This window comes from Vombatus ursinus, unplaced genomic scaffold (assembly GCF_900497805.2).
Source record: "Vombatus ursinus unplaced genomic scaffold, bare-nosed wombat genome assembly UNPS02001419.1, whole genome shotgun sequence".
Classification (NCBI taxonomy): domain Eukaryota; kingdom Metazoa; phylum Chordata; class Mammalia; order Diprotodontia; family Vombatidae; genus Vombatus; species Vombatus ursinus.
The window spans coordinates 5,186,482-5,212,408 of NW_020941197.1; the positions used below are offsets into that span (position 1 = coordinate 5,186,482).

At 35.9% G+C, this 25,927-nt stretch overlaps 1 protein-coding gene across 1 annotated transcript in view; it reads left to right on the top strand.

Annotated features, from left to right (window-relative positions):
- The window catches only part of MAP3K15 (mitogen-activated protein kinase kinase kinase 15), a 150,108-nt gene that overhangs the window by 28,746 nt on the left and 95,435 nt on the right, over positions 1-25,927 (top strand). Inside the window, exon 4 of the mRNA XM_027866203.1 lies at positions 14,196-14,389. Within this exon, the coding sequence (XP_027722004.1) occupies positions 14,196-14,389 (194 nt within the window). The remainder of the gene's footprint in view (positions 1-14,195; positions 14,390-25,927) is intronic.

The window sequence follows — 25,927 nt, forward strand, 5'->3', positions numbered from 1 at the left end:
ATGAATTCCAAAATAATGAGTCAAAAATAAGTCATAGATAGAATTAGTAATTAAATGAAAGACAATGCCAATGATGAAACATCAAAATTTCTAGAATGCAGCTGAAGCTGTTCTTGGGAAAAATTTTATCTCTAAATACATACCTTAAAATAGAAAAGGAAAGGATGAATGAACTGAATATGCATTTAAGAAAAGCCCAAAATATGCACACAAGAGGAAATCTCAAAAATTACAGAATAGGTACGTTGGAAACCAAAGGAACTATAGAAATGACAAACACAATTAAAAGCTAATTTTTTGAAAAATAAAAGAGACCAAATATGAGGGCAGCTCCTCTCTTACATGACATTAAAAAGGAAATAATTTCCAGGCATTGTGTTGAGGTAATAGATGATGTTATGTTCTTGGTTGTTATTATTTTTTAGACAGCTTTTTGTATTATGTATTTGCCAGCTATTAAATAGTTCTGGTCTTGAAACAACAAACTATAAATTTAATGAAATCTTTGAATGGAAGGTTGTTATTGTTTAAATTGCTATCATGGAAGAAATAGCAAATTTTTTAAAAAATAGGAGAGCATCAATTTAGTATTTTGTGAGTATACATTCAAAATTATTTAAATAAATAGGAGTAGTAAAGAAAAAGTTCTCTCTCCCATGAAGAAAGCCTAATGGTCATGCCTGATGAAGATGTAATAATGAAACTAGCATTTATATAGCACTATAAAGTTTGCAAGGCACTTTATAAATATTATTTCATTTTATCCCCAAAACCTTGCAAGATAGGTGCTATTGTTATCCCTATTTTACAGATAAGGAAACTGTAGAGTAACAGCCAGGGTAGGGGGGAAATGTGTAATTCCTCAAATGGTGTTTTTACTTGAAATTTATTTCAACAATTGAAAAAATTTTTAAATATTTAATACTTGGCTTAAAATTTTGTCTCAGATACCTTTCTTCTTCACTAACAAAAGTAGATAGCTGAAATATACTTATTTTTATGTTAGATATTTTCAATTATAATTATTGTGAAAGGCAGCAAAGTACAATGAGAAGAGCAATAATTCAGGAGTCTAAGGACCTTTGTTTAAATCCTGAAACTAACTTACTAATTGTGTGACTTTGGGCAAGTCACTTAATCTCCATGGGCTTCATTTTCCTCAGCTATAAAGTAAGGGGATTGGACAAGATGTCTACAAGTAGAAAAGTAAGTATTCATTAAGTCCTTACTACGTGCCAGGTACTGTGCTGAATTCTGGGGAGGCAAAAGCAAAAATGGTCCTGGTTCTCAGGGAACTCACATTCTAATAAACGTAAAAAAAAAAAAATACAGATGCTGTAAATGGAAGATAATCTCAGAAGGGCAGCTAGGTGGCTCAGTGGATGAAGTGCCAGGTCTGGCCTCAGGAAGACCTGAATTCAAATCCAACCTCAGACACTTAAACTAGCTTTGTGACTCTGGACAAGTCACTTGACCCTGTTTGCCTCAGTTCTTTATCTGTAAAATGAGCTGGAGAAGGAAATAGTTAATGTGTGTGTGTGTGTGTGTGTGTGTAGGAGAGAGACTAGGAAAGGCCTTTTGCAGAGATGGGATTTGAGCCAAGTCTTAAAGGAAGCCAGGAAACCCAGGAGGTGGAGGTGAGAAGAAAAAGCATTCAAGGCATGAAGGGCTGCTGGTACGGGTGGCAAGAGATGGATCATTTTATGTGAGAAACAAGTCCAGAATCTTTGAATTCTAGAGTAGATGGAGGGGACTAAAGTATAAGAAGACCAGAAAGCTAGGAAGGAGATGGGTTGTGTAAGATTTCAAAAGCCTAACAAAGGATTTTATATTTACTCCTGGAGGTAGTAGGGAGACCAGAGAGTTTATTGGTGGAGGGCATGATGTGGACAGCCACGTACTTTAGGAAAGTCACTCTGGCAGCTGAATGGTATTAATAATTCTTTTAATTCCCTCCCCTGGCACAGATCCTAACCCTTCCTATGATTTATTTTTTAGGCAATTAGGGTTAAGTGACTTGCCCAGAGTCACACAGCTATTAAGTGTCAAGTGTCTGGTCTGAGACCTGATTTGAACTCCGGTCCTCCTGACTCCAGGGCCGGTGCTCTATCCACTGCGCCACCTAGCTGCCCAAGGTCACTTCTGAGAAACAAATTTCAGTAGATTTCGTTTGAGCTGAAAGCATGCTTTAGGCCAAATATTCTTAGAGTAAAGATTCTTAACCGTTTTTGTTTGTTATGGACTCCTTTGGCAAACACTAGGGACCCCTTCTTAGAATAATTTTTTAAATGTATAAAATAAAGCACATAGAGTTACAAAGGAATTTGATTCCACTGAGATAGTTATCAAAATGTTTTTCCCATCCAAGTTCGTGGATTCCCTGAAATCTGTCCATGGCCCTGAAGCCTAAATTAAGAACCCCTGGTTTAGACCTTGATTTCACAGAGTAGACACCATCCTTGGCATTCCCTCAAGTCAACAAATTCAGTAAGCATTTATAAAGTGCTTGCTCTGCATATAATACTTCACTAGGCAGTAGGAGAGAGATACAATGATTAAATATGATGATCCCTGCTCATGTGAAATTTTTAATCCTAGTAGGGGAATGTAGTCCAAACACATGCTTGTGATACAAATAGAGTATGAGAAGGGTGGGAGAGATGCAAGCTAAGTCTCATATGAAAGCCAATAAATACAAGATTATATTCAACACTGGGGGGAAGGGGCGTAGCAGATAAGGGGACTCAGGGAAAGTTTCATGGAAGAGATCATGTTTGAGATAGATTTTGAAGGATGGGTAAGGTTTCAACAAGTAGAAGACCTCTTTCTCTCTCTTGTTATATCATCTGATCTTTATTATGGTGGACCTCACCTGGATGAGAAAGAACAGAATCCAAGATGAGCAAAATACACATCTGTTTTCCCCTTTTTGAAAGGATTGGTGAATTTCTCTTTTCACACCCTGCTTGAATCAAGATTCCATGGTAGTTTTTATTAGTGAGGGCAAGGATTTAAAATACTGTGGCCACATATGCCACTGATTCATATTGCAGAAATAATATGCTAATCATTGGATGGTTTGTAGTCTCTACCAAGGAAAAAATATGACCTTTAAAATGATAGTGTTGTGTGTTTTTACTTTCTACGATTTCTGCCATCTTAATAATCTCCGTGTTTCTGTCTGTATTTGTATTTCCTTGTGGCTTTGCTTCTTTTTTTGCTCTCTTTCAATTTGGAGTAGGCTGAAGGTGCCAACCACAAAATTTTCCTTCCTGTCTCCGTACCTCCTGAATACCACAGTGATAATATGAAAAGAAAAGTATGTATTTCTTATTCCACTTATTCCTGCTGATTGATTAAACCTATTATGCTGCACGATGCCAGCCTTTTTGTTTGTTATAATTTCTCTAACATTTTAAAGTTTGAAGGTATTTTAGAATTATGATGGCACATGCTATACGGTGAAAAGACACTGCATTAAAAGTTAGGAGACCTCATTTCTAGTCTTGACTGCCCCTAACTAACTGAGTGACTTTGGGCAAGCCAGTTTACCTCTGAGGCTTATTCTCTTTCCTGTAATTGAGAGGATTGGACAACATCAGAAATTTCCGTTTAGTGATTTGGTCCAAGGGATTCATGGTAAAAATTCTTCTGTGGTGCCAGAAGTAGTAAATCATTACCCAGTTATGTTAAGTATCTTTTCCCTCTGTGACAGCAAGCATGTTTGAAGCATGTGCATGTTTGAACTGTTATTGGTTTATTTCTGCTGCAATTTCATGTGAAATCTTATAATATAAAATAGTAAGCATAGGAGGTCTTGGTGGATGACGTCTTTTATTTCCTAAAGAATGCCTCACGTAAAATATTCATAATTATTTTATAGAGTTTTATAATTTTATATTTAGTTTTCACAATTATAGGTAGAATAAAGTTTCATATTTTGTAATTTAATTATATAACACTTTTTAATCTGGAATTTTGGGGGACAAGTTATCACTGTGGTTTTTGTAAGTACTTAATGATTAAATCTAAAAGAATATTATGATCAATATATTAAATTACTCTGGGGATTCACAACACATTTTTGTTGTTGTTGTTGAAAGGGGGTCGAGGAATAAAATCATTGGGAACCACTAGACTACGTGATATTTAAGAGCTCTTTTAGTACTAAGAAATTCTGATTTCTGTGCTGGCCATTTTAACCAAGTAGATGAAAACACCTTAAAACCATTAAGTGATTATTGAAAGGTTGCCTTAGTGAGGTCATATCTTTACTTAAAAAAATTCTTTTATAATGAACTTAACAATCATCAATAAATATGAACATTTTGATATGTATAGAAGATCCCAAAAAGGTTGTTCAAATATGAACTTTGATTTACGTATGGTTTATTTTAAAATGTATATTACATTTAACATGGGAGTGACAAAATCACTCAGTTTGTGTCCCCTTCTGACCTTTTTTGTTTTTTCCTATATATTTAAAAATTTCTTCTTCTGCATATTTTAAAGTATTGATACTTTAAATCCCTATCTCTATCACTACATCCTAACTCAACCCCCTTCATTATTCAGTAACATGATATTTTTATTTTAACAATTTTTGTTAATATGTTGAAATTATTGCTTGTGTTGGTGATGAGTCTTATGAATCTTATGATTAAACAAATAGGAAAGATAGTATGGAGATTGCTGCAATAAAGCTAGGACCAATATTTAACAAAACTAAATAAAGACAATCACACTAATCTAAATATGCCCTGAATTACTCACAGAATATGTTCTTTTGACTAGCTAGAGAAAGAATTATGCCTTTCAGGTTCATATAGTCTAATTATTATCAGGGCATCCAATGATATTTCCTTGCTTAGTGGTTGATTTTTATCATTATCTTGACCAGTGATTTATTTATTTTAGTTATTACACCATTTTTGTTCATTTCCTCCTTGAGATTTTTTTTTTTATAGACAGTCTGCTTCTGAATTTCATCTGGTATAATTTGTTGTCATGGAGTTTGAATACTATTTATTTTCCCTTATAACACTATCACCAAATTACAACATTTTTTTTACAGGAAATAAAATACTTAATGAATTCACTTATGATAATCATTTTGCCCTGGGTTGATATTCAAATAGATTACATATCCACTAGGTGCTGATTTTTCTTTTCAAACAGGCCGTGTTGAGTAAAATTTTGAAAACAATTTCTTCTCTCTTCTCCTCTGACCTGTCCCACAATGTCAAGCTGAAAACAAAGTTGAGGATGTTGCTAAGATAAATCCGTTTGCAAACATCTTACTTACCCCAAACTAATCAGTTATAAACCTTGAGCTTGCATTGACATGTTTTGCCATCTGCCACTATCCATAAATAAAAATCAGAGGTCATATCACCTGGCCCTGTTGAGCAGTGTTTCCATCTTGGCACTACTGGGCCCTTGGCAGTTTTATAGGGAGATCTGAAAGAGCTAGTTGAAATTCATTTCAAATTGAAGGGGATATTCCAGATAGATGATCTGGTTTATCGGTTGTTTTTTTATGGATTGAAGACAATTGAAAGAGGTGTTTATATAACTGTATACTAACATATTTTATTTGGCAAATTTTTATGGCTAGGAATGACACTTTTACTTTTCATTCATGATCTGCCTTTGAAGATAGACTTGACCATACTGAGCTCTGCCATTTTGATTTTAGGGTTTGGCCTCTTGAGGTCTATGAGTTAAAATTAACAGTGACATGAAGTTATATCACCTTTTTATTAATGAAAACACTTACTTCAAAATTTTGCTGGGTTTTTAACCCTGAAATAACACAATGCTATCCCTGTTACAGAGTTATTTTGTAGATGGCAGTGGATATGTAAACTTTTGAGTCAACAACTGAACATTTTTCAAAACGATACCCTCGCCCTGTGATTTTTTGGTATTATATAAATGTATCAGTAGACTTGGAGATTCATCCACAATCCTGCCTTTTGTGAACGAAGTTAACTTTGTTCTAATTGGCTAAATAACTTAATTAAATATATAATAAATATATTCATATTTATTTATTAAGTATTTATTTAATAATATTGTATTAATATGCTGGTTAATATATCATATTATATTGGTGTATTAATAAATATATGACAAATAAAAAATAAACAATAAGTAAATAAAATATAAGATAATAAACAATAAATAAAATAAGTAATTAGAAAATTAATTATTAATTGATTAATTAATTAAATACTTAAAATGCCTCTTTAGATCAATGTACTACTATATAAAAGTATCCTAACTAGAGTTATATTTTCTTGACCTAAATTCTGATACCTTTAAAAATATGCCCTGGGGGCAGCTAAGTGGCACAGTGAATAGAGAGCACTGGCTCTGAAGTCAGGAGGACCTGAGTTCAAATCCGGCCCCAGACCAAACACTTTACACGTACTAGCTGTGTGATCTTGGGCAAGTCGTTTAACCCCGACTGCCTCACTTAAAATAAATAAATAAATAGATAAATAAATAAAAATATGCCCTAACCTTTAACTTCTGACCCCTAAATCTAGATGTGTATCCTCTCATTTTAAGATATCTAGATTCTCTTAGGTCCTTACTATTCTCATATCTTTTAGGCTAGAATAGTAAAATTCTCATTTGGAAAGTATATGTGTTTTTCTAATTTTTGATTACTATTTATTTTTTATCTGACGAGTTTTGTTTTTGCATCTCCTTAAAATTTTATAGACTATTTCTCCACTTGGCATTTTTCTCCCTTCTCCACCCATCAAAGTCCATTGTTTCCTAAAGTCTTTTGGACAGTGTTACTTTATCTTCACAATTTCAAGGTTGTAATTTATGAAGGGTTTTCTATTTTTTCCCCCTCTGCCCGAAGAACCCTTCCAGGGTCCATTCCTTTTTTCTTAGAGTATTTCTTCATGATTGCTGTTCCTCTGTTTAAAAATAGTGCCTCAAAATGTCTTGTTACCTACATTCTTTTGAAAAATTTGTTTTGGATATGTTGAAACAAAGGAAAATTCATTTCCCAAAACATTACTTTGGATCTGTTGATAGCAAATACCTATACCCTGACTTGTGGATTTATGAGTTTCTAAATCTTATACCTTGAAAACCTGCGAAGTTCCATGGAAAGTTGTGTTTTCCAAAGAAAATTTGTTTCATGATGTTATATTTTTCATATTGGATATATTTCTCATTTATTCCTTTTCTTTCTTTTTTCTTGTAGCAGCTTTATCTAATAATAGAATATTCCACCTAAGTATATGGTCTCCACTTTTTCTGTCTGACCCATAATTTATGTATGTTGCTATCTATCAATCTACAAATCAATAAAAAAAATTTATGAAGTACCTAATATGAACCAGTGAAAGTACATAAAGAAAAAGTGAAACCACTTCCTGCCTTCAAGGAGTTTATGCTGTAATGGTAGATACACAATGTATACGGAGTAGAAATAAGGTAATCATATAGGGGAAGGTACCAGCAGCTAGGGGAACCAGGAAAGGTCTCCTGTAGAAGGTAGTGCTTGAGCTGAAATCTTGAAGGAAGCCAGGGATTCTAAGAGGTAGAGGTGAGGAGAGAGAATATTCCAAGAATAGGGTTCAGCCAGCACCATGGCATAGAAAGTATGAAGAGGAGCAAGGCGGCCCATATAGATGTATCTTAGAATTCATGGAGGGGAGTAGTGTATAAGAAAACTGGAAAGGTAGAAAGGGACCAGGTTGTGAAAATGCTTTAAGGCCAAATGGAAGAATTTATGTTTGATCCTAAAGGTAATAGGAAACCTATTGGAATTTATCCATTGGGGGTGCTTGTGCATATAATGGCCAGAGCTACTTTGGTAGCTGTGTGGGGGATGGATTTGAGTGGGGAAAGACTTGAGGCAGGGAGATCAGTTAGAAGGCTGTTTCACTAGTCCAATTCAGAGGTGATTAGAGCCTGAACTAGGGTGATTGCCCTGTGAGGGAAGAGGAGGGAACATATTCAAGAGATATTGTACAGTTAGAAACAAGAAGATTTGGCAACCAATTGGACATGTGAGTGTGAGTGAGGAGTTAAGATGGCACTAAGGTTGCGGGTTGACTGGAAAGAGGTTTATAACAGGGATACTAATAAGACAGTTTAGAAGAGGAGTGAGTTTTGAGGGAGTGATAATGAGTTCTGATTCAGGCATTTTGAATTTAAAATGGCTACATGATACTGAGTTTGAAATGTTCAAAAATGTTTTGAAATAGGTTATGCAGGACTGAGGAGAAGGACTAAGGCTGGGTATGGAGATCTGGGAATTATTTTCATAGAGATCATAATTGAACCCATGGCAGATGATGAAATCATATGATCATTTGAGAGACAAAGAGAAAAAAGGAGACTATGCATGGTGCCTTGGTCTATACCCATAGTTAGAAGCTAATTATCTAATTCTCTTTCTCTCTCTCTCTCTCTCTCTCTCTCACTCTCACTCTTTTTCTCTGTATATATCTGAATACATATGCATGTGGATATATCTATGTATTCAAATACATAAACATATAATGTATGTATATTTAAAGGATACATACACACACTTATACATGTGTGCTTGTATATATATGTATATTACATATATTTACTAATTTGAAATTAGTGACAATATGACTAAAAGTTTACTTTTGTACTCTCCAGCATGAATGGTTTTGCTCAAGAGATTAATAGTATATCAAAGATTTATGGGGTGATTTTTTTTAACCCAATTAAGAGAATCAGTGGTTTTTGGTACTTTAGCATTTCTATTCAAATAAGAAATAAAGCTTTACCTGTTTATTGAAGCAGGATTCAGCAGGATTTCTGCTTTGGAATTTTTATCATTTGGTTGTAGTAATGGTATATATTTGAAAGCAATAAGACTGTATGTATTACTTTAAAAAATATTCTTTTATCCAGATCATTGGTTTAGACTGAGCTTTTCCAAATTTGTCAACAAATATTTATTAATATCATTTATATTTAGTACTTTAGAGTTTGCAATGTGCTTTACAAATATCTCATATTATCCCCACAGCAAACCTGGGAGGTAGGTGCTTATTATTTATCCCCATTTTACAGATGAGGAAATTAAGGCATGTAGGTTGTGTGACTTGTCCTGGGTTACACAGCCAGCAAATATCTGAGGCTTCCTATCTCCAGTACAGCTCCCATCCACTTTGCCTTCTGCCTACATCCTTGGGCGAGGAACTATGCCTAGCTGAATTAATGGGATTTTATTATACGTTTGAAAGGCAGCTTGGTGTAGTGGATAGAAAGCTGGTCTCAGAATCAGAAGGACCTAGGTTTAAGACACATATCTGATCCTAGGCAAGTCACACAGCCTCTCAGAAAACCAGGTAACTCTCCTAGACTTTTTTTTTGTGTGTGTGCATGTGTACAGAGAAGGGCTAAGCTGTATTGGTAGATAGAATTTCCTCACCCAAGTGTTCCCTGTGCCAATGAAATCACTGGTGCTTCTCTTAGTAATTAGACTTTCGTAGAAAACTATGAAGGAATAAACATAAAGCATTTGAATTTAAAGACATCAGTTAGCCCATTTTGTTCCATGCAATATGGATTTCTGGGAATGGAAAGGAAAACTTTTAGTTTGTCAGCTAACCTCTGTGGCTTCTAGGTGGTGTAGTGGGTAGTGTACTGGACCTGGAGTCAGGGAGACCTGAATTCAAATCTTTCCTTGGACACTTAGTAGATATGTGACCCTGGATGTGTCACTGGACATATCCCTCAATTTCCTCATCTGTAAAATGAGGGAGTTGAATTTGATGGTCTCTAAGGTACCTTCCCGCTCTAAATCTATGACCCTATGATTCTCTCTTTGATTTGGTATTTGAAGACATCGCCAGTGATAGTTTTTCGTTAGGCTGATGCTCTAAATGCAAGATCCTTTGGTTGTTTCTCTGCTACTAGTGGTACTATTGATTCTGGTGGTGCCCAGAATGAGTAAGAGTGCAAATGAATACAGGTTCTACTTCCTCTTCACTGTATCCTAGATGCTGAATGTTTTCTCTCTTAGGATTAGGTTCACTGGATCCTTCTGTTATTAGTTCGTTTAACTTCAACCTACCCCAGATGTATCCTGTCAGGAGCGGTGTTCTTTGAGGATAGTTTTTTCGGGAATGATGGAAAAATTGAGAAAGTGTGTTCTAAGACAAGTTTTACCATAGTAGCACTTTTGACCAATTAAGATTTTTTCTACAAATAAAATGTGTTCAATGCCCCAAAGTCCAAACCCTTCTAACAGTGTTTTGGAGGCTCTTCATTGCATTACACATGGAAAACCAGAAGAGAAACATCAAATGATCTTCAGAAAGCTAATCCAGCTAAATTAGAATACTGCATGTTTTCCTGTAAACTGATGTTTTGTAAAAGTTAATGTATACAGATTTTGGAAGCATATAGTTGATATCAGAAAATATTCCATGTGACTAGGATTTATTTATATTTTAGAATATTGCAGAGAATATATACTAGAGAAAGCTACCAGAACTGCGACATCCTAAAATATATATATAAAATATAAATATATATACACATATATATGTATGTGTATATATACATATATACATACACACATATAATTCTTCTTAATTCATAATGCTGAGAAGATCCATTCTTTCTAAGATTAAGTTTGTGTGATGTTAAAATATCTATTTAATTTATCTCAGTTGAGTGAAAAAAAAATTCAGTAGAAAAAACACATTAGCCAAATCAGGTTTGTTAGGTGGAAATGGGTGTAGGCTGCAAAGTTAAATACAGAATTTCTAAATTTTCAGGGATTGTTTTAGGGTTTTTTTTTAATTATTTTTTACCATTTAATAATATTTTATTTTTTCCAATTACATGTAAAGAAAGTTTTCAACATTCATTTTTATAAGATTTTCAGTTCCAAATTTTCTTCCTCCCTCCCTTCCCCCCTCCCCAAGACAGCAAGCAATGTTATATAGGTTATACATGTACAATCATATTAATCAATTTCTATGTTAGTTAAGTTGTGAAAGAAGAATCAAAACAAAAAGGAAAAACCATGAGAAAGAAAAGAACAAAAAAAAGTGAAAATAGTATGTTTCCATCTGCATTCAGATTCCATAGTTCTTTCTCTGGATGTGGATAGCATTTTCCATCATGAGTCTTTTGGAATTGTTTTGGATTATTATACTGCTAAGAAGAGATAAGTCTATAATAATTGATCATCACACTTGTTGCTGTAACTGTGTACAATGTTCTCCTGGTTCTGCTCACTTCACTCAGTGTCAGTTTATGTAAGTCTTTCCAGGCTTTTCTGAAATCCACCTGCTCATCATTTCTTATGGCACAGTATCATTCCATTACATTCACATACCACAATTTGTTCAGCCATTCCCTAATTGTTGGGCATTTTTTCAATTTCCAATTCTTTGCCACCACAAAAAGAGTTGCTATAAATATTTTTGTATGTTTAGGTCCTTTCCCTTTTTTATGATCTCTTTGATGGATCAAAGGGTACACACAGTTTTATAGTCCTGTAAGCGTAGTTCCAAATTGCTCTCCATAATGGTTGGATCAGTTCACAACTCCACCAACAATGCATTAGTATCCCAATTTTCCCACATCTTCTCCAACATTTATCATTTTCCTTTTCTGTCACATTAGCCAATCTGATAAGTGTGAGGTGGTACCTCAGAGTTGTTTTAATTTGCATTTCTCTAATTAATAGTGATTTAGAGCATTTTTTTCACATGACTAAAGATAGCTTCAATTTCTTCATCTGAAAACTGCCTGTTCATATTCTTTGATCATTTAACAATTGGACAATGACTTGTATTCTTATAAATTTGATTCAGTTCTTTATATATTTTAGAAATGAGGCCTTTATCAGAAACACTGGCTATAAAATTGTTTACTAGCTTTGTGCTTTCCTTCTAATCTTGGCTGCATTGGCTTTGTTTGTGCAAAACTTTTTAAATTTAATGTAATCAAAATTATCCATTTTGAATTTTATAATGTTCTCTATCCCTTGTTTGGTCATAAATTCTTCCCTTCTCCAAAGATCTGATAGGTAAACTATTCCTTGCTCTCCTACTTTACTTATGGTATCACCCTTTCTCTAAATCATGTACTCATTTAGACCTTATCTTGGTAGACAGTATAAGATATTGGTCTATGCCTAGTTTCTGCCATACTATTTTCCAGTTTTCCCAGCAGTTTCTGTCAAATAGTGAGTTCTTATGCCAGAAGCTGGAATGTTTGGGTTTATCAAACAGTAGATTACTGTAGTCATTGACTATTGTGTCTTGTGTACCTAACCTATTCCACTGATCACCATTCTGTTTCTTAGCCAGTACCAAGTAGTTTTGATGATTGCCACTTTATAATATAATTTTAGATCTGGTACAGCCAAGTCATCTTCCTTTGCAATTTTTTTTTCATTAATTCTCTTGATATTCTTGACCTTTTGTTCTTCCAGATGAAATTTCTTAGTATTTTTCCTAGCTCTATAAAATAATTTTTGGTAGTTTGATGTGACACTGAATAAGTAAATTGATTTAGGCAGAATTGTCATTTTTATCATATTATCTCAGCCTACCCATAAGCAATTTTTCCAGTTGTTTAGATCTGACTTTATTTGTGTGAAAAGTGTTTTGTAATTGTGTTCATATATTTCCTGGATTTGTGTTGGAAGCTAGACTCCTAAATATTTTATATTGTCTACAGTTATTTTAAATGGAATTTCTCTTTCTATCTCTTGTTGCTGGACTTTGTTAATAATATATAGAAATTCTGATGACTTATGTGGTTTTATTTTATATCCTGCAACTTTGCTAAAGTTGTTAATTATTTCAAGTAGGTTTTTAATTAATTCTCTAGGATTTTCTTAGTATACCATCATATCGCCCACATGGAGTGATAATTTCGTTTCCTCACTGCCTATTCTAATTCCTTCCATTTTTTTCCTTCTCTTATTGCTAAAGCTAATATTTCTAATACAATATTGAATAATAGTGGTGATAATAGGCATCCTTGTTTTGCCCCTGATCTTACTGGGAAAGCTTCTAGATTATCTTCATTACAGATAATGCTTGCTGATGGTTTTAGATAGATACTACTTATCATTCTAAGGAAAAATCCATTTATTCCTATGCTTTCTGTTTGTCTTAGTTTTGATATAAGTAATACATTAAATCTGGTGGGAGATAAGTATAATCATTCCCCAAAACATCCTTCAAAATTTTTTAAATTAATGCATTTAAAGTTGATATTTTATACTTCATGTTATCTTGTGAAAATAAATATATTGTAGCATTTAAGAATTATGTAATTCAGTGGTATCAAACTCAAATAGAAACAGAGTATCCATACATGAGGATCCCTGGGGGCTGCAGTGTTGCCTGAGTTTTTAAACATTATGTTATGTATGTTTTATTCTATTTTTATTTATTTTGTTAATTTTCCTAATTACATAAACAGATTCCTTCCATGGATTGAGTGTTGGACACCTCTACACTACAAATTTTAAAAGATTTTCTGCAATCACTGCAAATATCTGTGCAGTTAGTCATACTCATTAATATCTGCTGCTCATAAATACAGGGTGTCCCCAAAGTCTTAGCGCAGTTTTAAACTCTCAAGGTTTGAAATTGCAGTAAGACTTTGGAGACAACCCCCCCCCCCCCTACTACTGAGCAGTGATTATAGCAGTGTACTTATTGTTATAAATGTTATCTCACCTGTAATGATAGTATGGCAGTGTGCTAACTACAAATGAGTTTTATTTACTCATTTATTAAAGCAGGTTAAGCAGGATGCCTACTTTGTTTATTAGTTCAGTTTACTTCATTTTAAATAGTCTACTGTTGAAATAATGTGACTTTTACACCTGAAAGATATTAAAGTAACTAATGTAGAAGTCTTATGTCACATATAGTTAGGTTTAGCATTTTAAACCAAAAAGATATAACGATCTAAATCTTTCATGGCTGAAAATCTATGAAATAGCATGTTGTCTTTATGTTTTATACTTTACCTTTGAAACTAGTAGCTATTCAGTAATGTTGCATTCATTGTCCATGCTAAGAAGTAAGAGCTATTCACAGTCTTCTGAACTATCTCTTTCTCCCCAATTACCACTTTGAGCCATGTCTCCACTTTTACTGATGGTACTTTCTGAAATTTTTTTGTCTTTCTTCTAGGCATCTAGTGGGAATTATTATTTCATCCCATACATTGTAACACCTTGTGCTGATTACTTTTGCTGTGAAAGTGATGCCCAGCGGAGAGCCTCAGAGTATATGCAGCCCAATTGGGACAACCTCCTGGGCCCACTCTGTGTTCCCTTGATGGACAGGTTTATCAGTCTTCTCAAGGACATCCATGTTACCTCATGGTAATTCTCCTCCTCCTTTATCCCCACTGGCATTGAGATTCTAGAATGTTCTTTGGTAGCAAGAAGGGTGAGGCAATGTAGGTGTTTTAGCAGTAGTGTTGGAGAAGGAGTGATTTGGATTCTACCAGCTTGGCCCTGACTCTAAATTTTCAGTATAACTTTTGTTGTTGTTTAGTGGATTAATTGTGTCCAACTCTTCCTGACCTCATTTGGGTGTAACCTCAGACAAATCACTTCTGCATTAATCTAAAGTATTAGATTAGAGGATCTCTAAAGTTCTTTTTAATCCTAAGATTTTTTGTTGCTAAGTAGAATCTATTAGATGTGATTAAGTCTCTCCTTAGCGGTGGAGAATTTTGAAGGACTCCAGAGTTATCATTCTGAATGTGAGAGACAGCACATTTGGAAAATATAAAGATTGGAAGGAAATTGTCATGATCTCAGGACATATCTTTGAAATGTATTTTAAATTTAATTTATCTTACTAAATACCTAGGGCTGCTAGGTGGCATGTTGGAGAGAGTGCTGGGCTAGGAGTCAGGAAGTCTCATCTTCCTGAGTTCAAATCTGGCCTCAGAGATTTAATAGCTTTAAATAGATTTAAGTGACCTGGGCGAGTCACTTAACCCTGTTTGCTTCAGTTTCCTCATCTATAAAATGAGCTGGAGAAGGAAATGGCAAACTACTCTAGTATCTTTGCCAACAAAGCCTCAAACAGGGTCACAAAGAGTTGGACGTGACTAAAAAGTTACTGAGCAACAATAACATCTAAATACCTGTTAACATTGGTTTTTTTTTTTTTTGCTTGTAATTTGTCTCTGATGGAGTATAAAAGTAGAATGCAGAGAACAAATTCCAACATTTGGGGCTCTAAGTTATGAAGGATTTACGTCATAATTTATGTCACAAGAAAAATGATTTGTACTGTCTTTCCTAAGCATTAATGAAAATCCTGAGTGCTGGCAGCCTCAACCTGTAATAAATTTGAAGAATGTGCTCATAGTTAATTTGCCTTATTAACTCTCTAATTCAGTACTTTGTTGCTTAGCTTCCATTCTGCATTGAGAGTTTCCATTGCCTTTAAAGGGAAAACAAATTTGGAAAATGAAACCATGTATGCCTTCAAAATCGTTTTATAGATCTTTGCATGATTGCATACAGTATAGTCATTTTGGGTTGAGCTTTTCTGCTGACTTGTGAAATCTAAGGAAAAACATTATTACTTTTTTTCCTGACTACTGTATTATTTCAGGGAAAATACTTGCATATGATACCATACCCTAAGGTTAAGCTAGGTTAGGGGTTCTTAGTGTGTTTGTGTGTGTGTGTGTGTGTATGTGTGTGATGGTTCTATTTGTCAGTCTGATAAAGTCTGTGAACCCCTTCTCAGAATAATGTTTTTAAATGCATAAAATAAAATACCTAGGATCTCAAAGAAACCAATTATTTTGAAATACATTTATGAAAATATTAGAAAAGCAAGTTCATGGACCCCCAGGCTAATGAGCTGTTTTTTCACTCCTTAAAAAAATAAGCCTTTCAGAGGCCTACCATATTTCTTCAAAATATGTGTCAGATTAAAATGACTTCATGCTTACTTCAGGAATCCATGATTTTGTCATTGTGGTTATTCAGTTCCTAATACAGATCACAACCAGTTCTTGACCTTGATAGATTGTCTTCATGAGTTGCTTATGTTTTTAAAAATCATTATTTGTTTTCATTTTTCACTTTTTTTTTGGTGGTGAGCCTTTGTGAACTTGATGGAACTGGTCTTTGGGCAACAGTCCATCATTAGGTTCAAAGATAAAGTCCTTCTAACCTTCTAAGCCCTGCCAGAGTTTCCACTCAGCTGTCATAGAATCTAGAGTCATCTCCACATCATGGATACTTCAGACTAAGGCTCTAGTGGAGATAATTTTTGCTGTGGATATAATTAACTTGTAAACAACAATATAAAACAATAACCCTTAGAAACAAAAGAATAAGCTCATAGTTTTGCCAGGCTCTACAAATAATGTTTAATGCTTTTATAATCTATGACTTGGACAATAGTTATGATCTTGAACACCTAGAAGATGGAAAATAAGTGTCCACATGGAGTCTACTGATAATGCTGATTGATCCCTGACGTCTCTTACCTATGCAACAAAGTTGTGCAAGAGTCCATGAGTTTCTTGAAACTAGAAACTTGACTAAAGAAATTACTTAAGTCAGTGATTACTTGAGTATTGAATCAATCAATGTATTAACAGAATTATCCAGTAGAAAGGATCTAAACAAAAGGGAGATTTCCTTTTGTAATTGCTTCTATTTGTCCAAGGCATTGAAGTCCAGCACTACATAGCTGCTTTGGTAACATCGAAGAGATTAACCTCTCTGTATTTCAGAGATTGAATTTGATGGTCTATAAGGTCCCTTCCAACATTAAATCTATGATAGAATGGTCCTATGATTTATGCAATTATCAACAACCCATAGATGTGTGGTGGATGTAAACAGGGTTGTTCTCAGTGACCATTTGCAGGCTAGAGGCACCATATATGATAGTATCAAGGATATTGGATGAGTAGAAAAGGAGCTGGACCTGCCAATCAGTGATGACAGGTTGACAATCCAAGAGGTACACTGGTGCACCCAAGTTACTAAAAGAACAAATGCTTTACCACATGGAAAAAATCCTCCTAGACAGATTTATGGAGGAAGCAGGACAAGACTCACACCTAGGCTGAAAAGGCATGGAGGGATGTCTATCTGCATTGGTGGATAGAGTATCCACGCTGGTGAAGTAATGGATGTTGATCAAAAATATCAAAAGTTAATCTTTAAAATGAGAACATTATCTTGTAAAAAAAAAACTTCACTCAATACAGATATTTTCCAGTGGTCTCCTATGTGCCTATCATGGGTTAGGTGCTTATTTATTATAGTTTTATAGTATTACAGGCAAATAACCTTCTCAGTTATTCTTATTCTTTTTCTCTGGAGATAATTATTTCTCTATTCGGTGAACAGACCTAATGATGCCCTGTGTAATTTGATTGTTTTAATCTACTTACCAGATTGACTGTATTATTCATCTTAGAAATGCTAAGTATCCCTAAATGATTTTTCCAAAGTAGACAAGATACTTAAATCAACCAATTGTAATTACAGATATGGCAGTGAAAGAATTATATGATATTAAAAGGTTTTGATCATTGGATGTTTAAGGAGGGACCATGAAATATACCAAGTCAGCTAGAGAGGGGATTGCAAAGACAGAAATGAACCATTCTCAGTGCACAAAGACTTTTCATTCCACTGGGGAATATTTAACAAGTAACTGTTGTGGAGGGAGAAAAAGAGGGGGAGAATGTGGAGTGGGAGGGAGAGGGGGAAGGAGGAAAAGAGAGAGGTGGGGGAGAAAGCAGAGAAGGAGAATGAGGGACAGGAAAGAGCAAGAGGAGGGAGGGTAGGAGGGAGGGGAGAGAAAGCAGGGTGGGGAGAATGGGAGAACACAGAGGAGGAGAGAAGGGGGAAGAGGAAAGACAGAGAAAAGAAGAGAGAGAGAATGCAGAGTAAGAGAGGAGGGAGAATATAGAGGAAAAGGAGAGAAAAGGGAAGGGGAGGGAGGAGGAAAGAGAGAGAGAGAGAGAGAGAGAATGCATTCCACACACAGAGGTAAGAGATGGAATCCCAAATTCAGGGAACACTTTGTAGGCCAGTTTAGCTGAGATGTATGTATAGCACATGAAGGGGAGTTAGATGAGCATAAGTCTGGGGGAGCCAAGATGACAGAGTGAAAAGGTAGTCACTCTCACCCTCCCCTATCAACCTCTGAAAGCCCAGAAAATATTGCCCCAGGAAAAACCCTGGAATAGCTGAACCAGATGAAAGACAGGGAGCAACAGTCCAGCAGCCCAGGTACCTTCAGGGATTAACAGGAAAGGCCCCTCTTGCCCTGGGGGAAGGGAAGCAGTATAGAATGGGAGGCATCCCAGCAAGCTAGCAGAAAGCCCCACTTTAGCACACCGGGAGGAGATCCCGAAACCCAGGTGGTGGAGCAGGCAAACAACAACACCTACACCTCCAAGTGCCTCAGTAAGGGTGGGGGAACCAATGGAAACCAGCTCAGAAAACCACCAGGTGCCTCAGCATTCTACAGGAAACGGGTCTCCCAGTGCCTCAGCAGAAGAAAGCTAAAGGAAAGGAAAAGCAGGCAACCTAGAGATGCCCTAGAGTTCCAGCCTTTCTGATTCCAGCCCAACACCAGGTAAGCTGCCAGAACCCTACAGCCTCTCCAATTGCCAACATCGGAGGCCCCAGCACACAAAGTCAGTGACTAAGACTTAGGCTTCCAACTTAAGAAGCTTGGGTCAGTGCCCTCTGCTCCCCAGCAGGAGAGTTCAATCTCTTTAAAGACCAGGGAAAAATCAAACACCATGAGCAAAAAGAAACATACCATAGATTCATATTATGAGAACAGTGAAGATCAAGGCAGAAATTCTGAAGAGGACAACATTGTCAACAAACCTACATCTGGAACCTCAAAAGGGAATATGAACTGGTCTGAAGCCCAAAAAGCCTTCTTAGAAGAGCTCAAGAAGGATTTTAAAAGTCAAATGAGAGAGGTAGAAGAGTTCTTAAAGGACACTGAAGAAAACAAATCCCTAAAAAATACAATTGGCCAAATGGGGAAGGAGGTACAAAATCTAATAGAAGAAAACAATTTGTTAAAAATTAGAATCGGGCAAGTGGAAGCTAATGATTCTATGAGAGAGCAAGAATTAGTCAAACAGAGAAAATGAAAAAATAGATGAAAACATAATATACCTCATTGGTAAAACAACTGACCTGGAAAATCAATCCAGGAGAGACAATTTAAAAATTATTGGTCTGCCTGAAAATCACGATGAAAAAAACAGCCTGGACAGTATCTTTCAGGAAATCATAAAGGAAAACTGCCCTGAGGTCCTAGAACCAGAGGGTAAAATAGTCATAGAAAGAATCCACTGATCACCTCCTGAAAGAGATCCCAAATCAAAAACACCAAGGAACATAGTAGCCAAATTCCAAAATTACCAGATCAAAGAGAAAATACTGCAAGCATCCAGAAAGAAACAATTTAAATATCATGGAACCACAGTCAGGATTACACAGGACCTTGCAGCTTCTACATTAAAAGATTGTAGGGCATGGAACATGATATTCCATAAGGCAAAGGAGCTTGGATTACAACCAAGGATCAGCTACCCAGCGAAAATGAGCATGATCTTTCAGGGGAGGAGATGGATATTCAACGAAATAGGGGACTTCCAAACCTTCCTGATAAAAAGACCAGAGCTCAACAGAAAATTTGATCTTCAAATACAAGACTCAAGAGAGACATAAAAAGGTAAATGAGTCTGAAAGATACAATATGTTATTAATAAGGACAAACTGTTTACATCCCTACAAGGGAAGATGACATTTGTAACACTTGAGAACCGTATTGTTATTACACCATGTTAAAGGAGTATACATAAAGGGGGTGGATATAAGTTGACTTTGATGTAATGATAAAAAAAAAATCTAATCAAGTGGGTTAAATGGACCCAGGTAAATGGCTTAATCTGACCTAAGAAAATGTACTGAGAAAGGAGGAGGCAGACAAGGGTAAATTACATTATAGGAAAAGACACAAAAACCTATTAGAGCAGAGAGAAGAAAGGGAGGGGGATGAGCATTGTTTGATTTGGCTTATCAGATTTGGCTCAAGAAGGGAATAACATAATCAGTTAGGTATAGAAATCTCACTTGCCCTATAGGCAGTAGGAGGGAAAAGGGGAAAGAAAAGGGAGGGGGGATAAAAGGGAGGGAAGAAGCAGTAAGGGTAAAGGAGAAGAAAAGGGAAAGGGCTAATAGAAGGGAGGAGGGACTGAGGGAGGCGGTGGTCAAAAGCCAAACACTAGTGAGGAGGGAAAAGGAGAAAGAAAAGCATAAACAAGGGGGACAAAGGATAGAGAGAAAGACACAGATAGTAATCATAACTGTGAATGTGAATGGGATGAACTCTTCCATAAAACGGAAGTGGATAGCAGAATGGATTAAAAACCATAATCCTACAATATGTTGTTTACAGGAAACATATTTTAAAAAGAGTGACACATACAGGGTAAAGGTAAAAGGCTGGAACAAAATATATTATGCTTCAGCTGAAGTATCAAAAACAGAGGTAGCAATCCTGATCTCAGATAAAGCAAAAGCAAAAATAGATCTAATTAAAAGAGATAAGGAAGGGAACTACATCTTACTAAAATTTAGGCACCATAGACAATGAAGTGATATCATTACTAAATGGTATAGCATCCAAATTCTTAGAGGAGAAGTTCAGGAAGTTACAGGAAGAAATAGACAGCAAAACTATACTAGTGGGGGACCTCAAACTCCCCCTCTCTGAACTAGATAAATCTAACCACAGAATAAACAAGAAAGAAGTTAAGGTGAATAGAACATCAGAAAAGTTAGATATAATAGACCTCTGGAGAAAACTGAATGAGGAAAGAAAGCAATGTACTTTTTTCTCATCAGTACGTGACACATACACAAAAACTGACCATGTACTAGGGCATAAAAACCTCACAATCCAATGCCGAAAGGCAGAAATATTAAATGCATCCTTTTCAGATCATGATGCAATAAAAATTATATGTAATAAAGAGTCATGGAAAGATAGATTAAAAAATAATTGGAAACTAAATAATCTAATCCTAAAAAATGACTGGGTCAAACAACAAATCATAGAAACAATCAATAACTTCATTCAAGAGAATGACAATAATGAGACAACATTCCAAAACTTATGGGATGCAGGGAAAGCAGTTCTTAGGGGAAGTTTTATAACTCTAATTGCTTACATGAATAAAATAGAAAAAGAGGAGATCAATGAATTGGGCATACAACTGAAAAAACTAGAAAAAGAACAAATTAAAAATCCTCAATTAAACACCAAATTAGAAATATTGAAAACCAAAGGAAAATTAATAAAATTGAAATTAAGAAAGCTATTGAACTATTAAATAAAACTAAGAACTGGTTTTATGAAAAAACCAATAAAATAGACAAACCTTTGGTTAATTTAATAAAAAAAAAGAAAGAAGAAAATCAAATTACTAGTATCAAGAATGAAAGGGGTGAATCTACCACCAACGAAGAGGAAATTAAAACAATAATTAGGAACTATTTTGCCCAACTGTATGCCAAGAAATTTGACAATCTTAGTGAAATGGATACATATTTACAAAAATATAAGTTGCCCAGATTAACAGAAGAAGTAAAATACTTAAATAACCCCATCTTAGATGAGAGTAAGTCTGAAAACTGAGTTGTTGGAGCTCTTTAGATACCAGGCTGAGGAGTTTGCATGTTATATGTAGAGGAAATAGGGAACCACAGACAACTTTTAATAGTCACATTGTTGGATTATTTTTCTTTTTTTTTAAATTGGATCTGTGGCTTAATTGGTAAAGAACACTGGGTGGGGAATCCCCCTCTACTGATGCAGTGAGCTCTTGACCTTAGAGAGTTGCCTGAAGACACAGTGTGTAGGTTATAGGTGGGACTTACACCCAGATTTTCCTGACTCTGAGGTTAGCTGTCCAGCTGTTACATCATAGCTACGTCTCACAGTTTCAGGGATATTAATTTTTACACTGTTTCCAGTTTTCTTTAAAATTGCCTTTCATGTGTTTAGCTAAAATGCACATATATGAGGTATTTAAAGTTTTATTATGTATCTTGTGTTCTCTTACACAAATATGTCAAAACCAACAAATGTTCTTGTAGCCAGTCATCTTTTTATTATGTGATGTGTAATTATCAATACATTTGCTCCCTGAGAGGAGACAGCTAGGGTATAGTAGACTGAGAAGAGACAGATTCAGGTGAACTCTTGAATTTAAATCCTGCCTCTGAGGAATACTGGGTGACTGACCCCAGGTACATCACTTGTCTTTGCTCTAACTAAGCAATTCCCTAGACAAAAGTCGGTAGCTTGGTGGCGCAGTGCCAGGACTGGAGTCAGGAGGACTTATCTTTACTAATTCAAGTCTGGTCTCAAACACTGATTAACTGTGTGACCCTGGGCAAGTCATTTAACCCCATTTGCCTAGTTTCCTCATCTGTAAAATTTCAGGAGAAGGAAAAGGCAAACCACTCCAGAATCTTCACCAAGAAAACCCCAGATGTGGTCATGAAAAATGAGACACAACTGAAAAATGACTGAACGAGAGTAAGACAAAAATTGCAGAGATGGTATTACAGTGGTAGAGAGAGCTCCCTCACCTGAAGATCCCTGTATCAGTTAAATCAGAGCTCTTGTCTCTATCCCTTGCGTCTTAAAGCCATGAATACCACATTTCTGTTGAATTTTATAGTACAAGATTTGACTCTTTGTAGTTGCTTGACATTTTCACTAATGATCAGGGAAATTAGAGGGCAATGATTTTGGATTATCAGATCAGAATTTAAAGTGACCTCAGTTAGTTGGAACAGGCATCACAAATTGAATCAGCCAGAGTGCTGACTTAGGAGTTGGGGACCCCATGCTCAAATCTCACCTTTGATACTAACTGTGTGACCTTGAGCAAATCACTTAACATCCCTGAAGTAATGTTTCCTTCTTTGTAAAATGAGGAATTTGGACCAGATAACTTTTGAAATCCCTTTCAGTGCCTGATCATTGAATGAAGCTTATTAAGGTCAAGCAAAAAAAAAAAAAGAACTATAAATTTAAAAAGAACTATAAGTAAATTAAATATAGGTAAATGAAATAGTAATAGATATAGTGGAGGAAAAGAAACCATGTTGCTTGGACATGTAAAAAAAAAGTGTAATGCAGAGTAAATGTGATTAGATACTTCAGGTTGATGGAAATTCAATGAATAATTCTCACTGAGGAAGCGATACTCATATCCATTTTCTTTTTGTGGTTAAAGTCTGCACAAAGCCATTGGCTATGTTGAGAAACAGGGTGCCCATGTGTGTCTTTGTGTGTGTGTATAATGGGCTTGTACCCCATTGGTATTCTCTCTACCCTTGTGCTCTGTGGATGAATCAGCCCCTCCCTCCCCCAACCCTGTGCCCATTTCTAGGTATCAGAAATAATAACATTTTTTTAAAAAGCATAGAGAACTTGGATGAGGTTCAATAAGAAGCCATATGATCATCCTGTTCCCTCAAGGGTATACGTCTTCCTATGTAAGATAGGTTCAGAGAGCATGGTCTTAAATTGTAGAGCTGGAGATGTAGGCTAAATTTTAAAAAATACCGTAATTAGGAAACTAATTGTAGATCTTCTGGTGAATGTTTCTTGATGGTACTTAAGACATTTCTGAGTACAGACTCTCTTCTGTTCTTACCCCACTGCTTTACTTTTCTTTCTAATTTGTTCTGCCTTCTTTCTTTTGGTTTCTTGTTTGCACAAACTTACAAACTTACAAACTCCTGTTTTCCCTTTCCTGTTTTTTTTATTCCTTTCATCTCTCATCATTTAACCCTTTCTCAAAACAATCAGTATTTTAAAGACCAGGGTGAAGGGGTGACTTGCTGGTATGCTAAGGCAAAGGAGAAAAAAAATAAAATATGGAGGATAAGAGGCACACTTTCTGCAGTGAGTATCAACTCTGGACTCCTCTTTCTCATCCTACTTTTCCAATCAGTTGCCAAATCAATTTGTTTCCATCTCTTGTGTGTTCCTATCTTTCCACTTGCAGCTACCACCCTTACTTCAGACCCTCATTATCTATCACCTGGACTATTACAGTAGCCTACCAATTGGTCTCCTTGTGTCCCATTCTCACCACTCCAAACCATCCTCCACACAGCTGCTAAAGTGATTTTCCTACAGTATGGATCTTTCACCCATGTCATCCTTTCTTAACATCTCTAGTGGATTCCTGTTACTTTTAGTATTAAATCCTTACTCTCCTGTTTGGCATTTAAAGGTCTTCCCAATTTGGCCTCATTCTATCTTTCCAGTCTTTTCATGGATTCTTCCCTGAAGGGACTCTTCAGTCCAGCCATACTGGCAGACTTGTTCCTTGTGTCCTTCCTCCCAAAACTACCTTGTGTTTATTTTTGTATATATTCTATACCTATGTCAACCAATCAACAAGCATTTATTAAGCACTTAACAATATTTGAGGCACTATGCTAAGCGTTGTGGATGCAAAGACTGCCCTCAAAAAGCTTACATTTTAATGGAAGAAAAAACAAGTACAGATGAGATATGTCAGTCAACAAGCATTTATTGAGAGCTTTCTTGGGGTGTATGGGACTCAGAAAGGACTAGCGCTTCTGGTGTGAGGGCTTGCTGAACCCTTTTCAGGGCTGCTCATCTACCTGTGATATCCACCTGGCACTCAAGTCTCACCTGTGTCTCCAAGAGGTTATAACATGTGCAGTAGCCACACCCTGGGAAGCCCTCTTGGCAGATGAGCTAAACCAGCTTGAGGGTAACAGACAGGCCTCCAAGCCGTCAATGAGTTAGGGGGATGTCTACCCCCAGCATGTGAGCACTTCCTCTGGTGGAATGGGCAGACAAAACAATTTGTTCCAGTGATCGTGAAAGTGGCTGAAACAGGTGCTGTGGATCTCTTAGAGCTTGGTTAGACATCCAAAGACACCAAAGTTATCCACTACATCCTGGGCCGTTGCCAGTCAGGATGACTTTTGTCCTGGACTCTGGTGACTCTGGAAGGGAGAATGAGGCTGATGACTTTGTGCAACTCTGCCTCATGTAAATCCAATTCACCTATGAGTCAAGGCATCACTAGGGATGTCATTGGTCCTCTTTGAAAATGAAAGACACCCAATTGCCTAAAATTAAAAAAAAGAAAAAAAAAGAAAATGAAAGACAAACAACAACCACTGGGTGCTGGATACTATACTAAGTGCTGGCTATGTACAGTGTGTGTGTGTGTGTGTGTGTGTGTATTTTATATATATATATATATAGTATATATTATATGTATATATTATGTATGTATGTGTAGATCTATGTTATATATTATATATGGCAACCTTAGAGGAGATAGCACCATCACCTGAGAGGAGGAGAAAGAACTCCAGAATGGGGCATTTGAACTGAGTCTTGAAAGAAGCCAAGGAATCTAGGAGGCAGAGGGGAAAAAGGAGATCATTTCAGGCATGGAGGGAGGCAGTATGTGTGAAACAACAAGATGGCCAATATGACTGATCTTAGAGTAAGTGGAGGGGAGTAATATGTAAGAAAGGAAATACAATGAAGGGCCAAGTTGTGATAGGCTTTACATCCAGCAGAAGAATTTATATTTGAACTACAGGTAATAGGGAGTCACCAGAATTTATTGGGGAAGGGCAATGATATGGTCAGATCTTCTCTTTAGGAAAATCACAATGGCAGCTGAGGAAATATGGATTGATTGGAATAGAGATAGATTTAAGGCAGGGAGTTCAATTAGCAGTTTATTGCAATGGTTTAGGTGGGAGGTGATGTATGAATAGGGGATGTGTGAGTGGAGAGAGGGAATGTTGTGA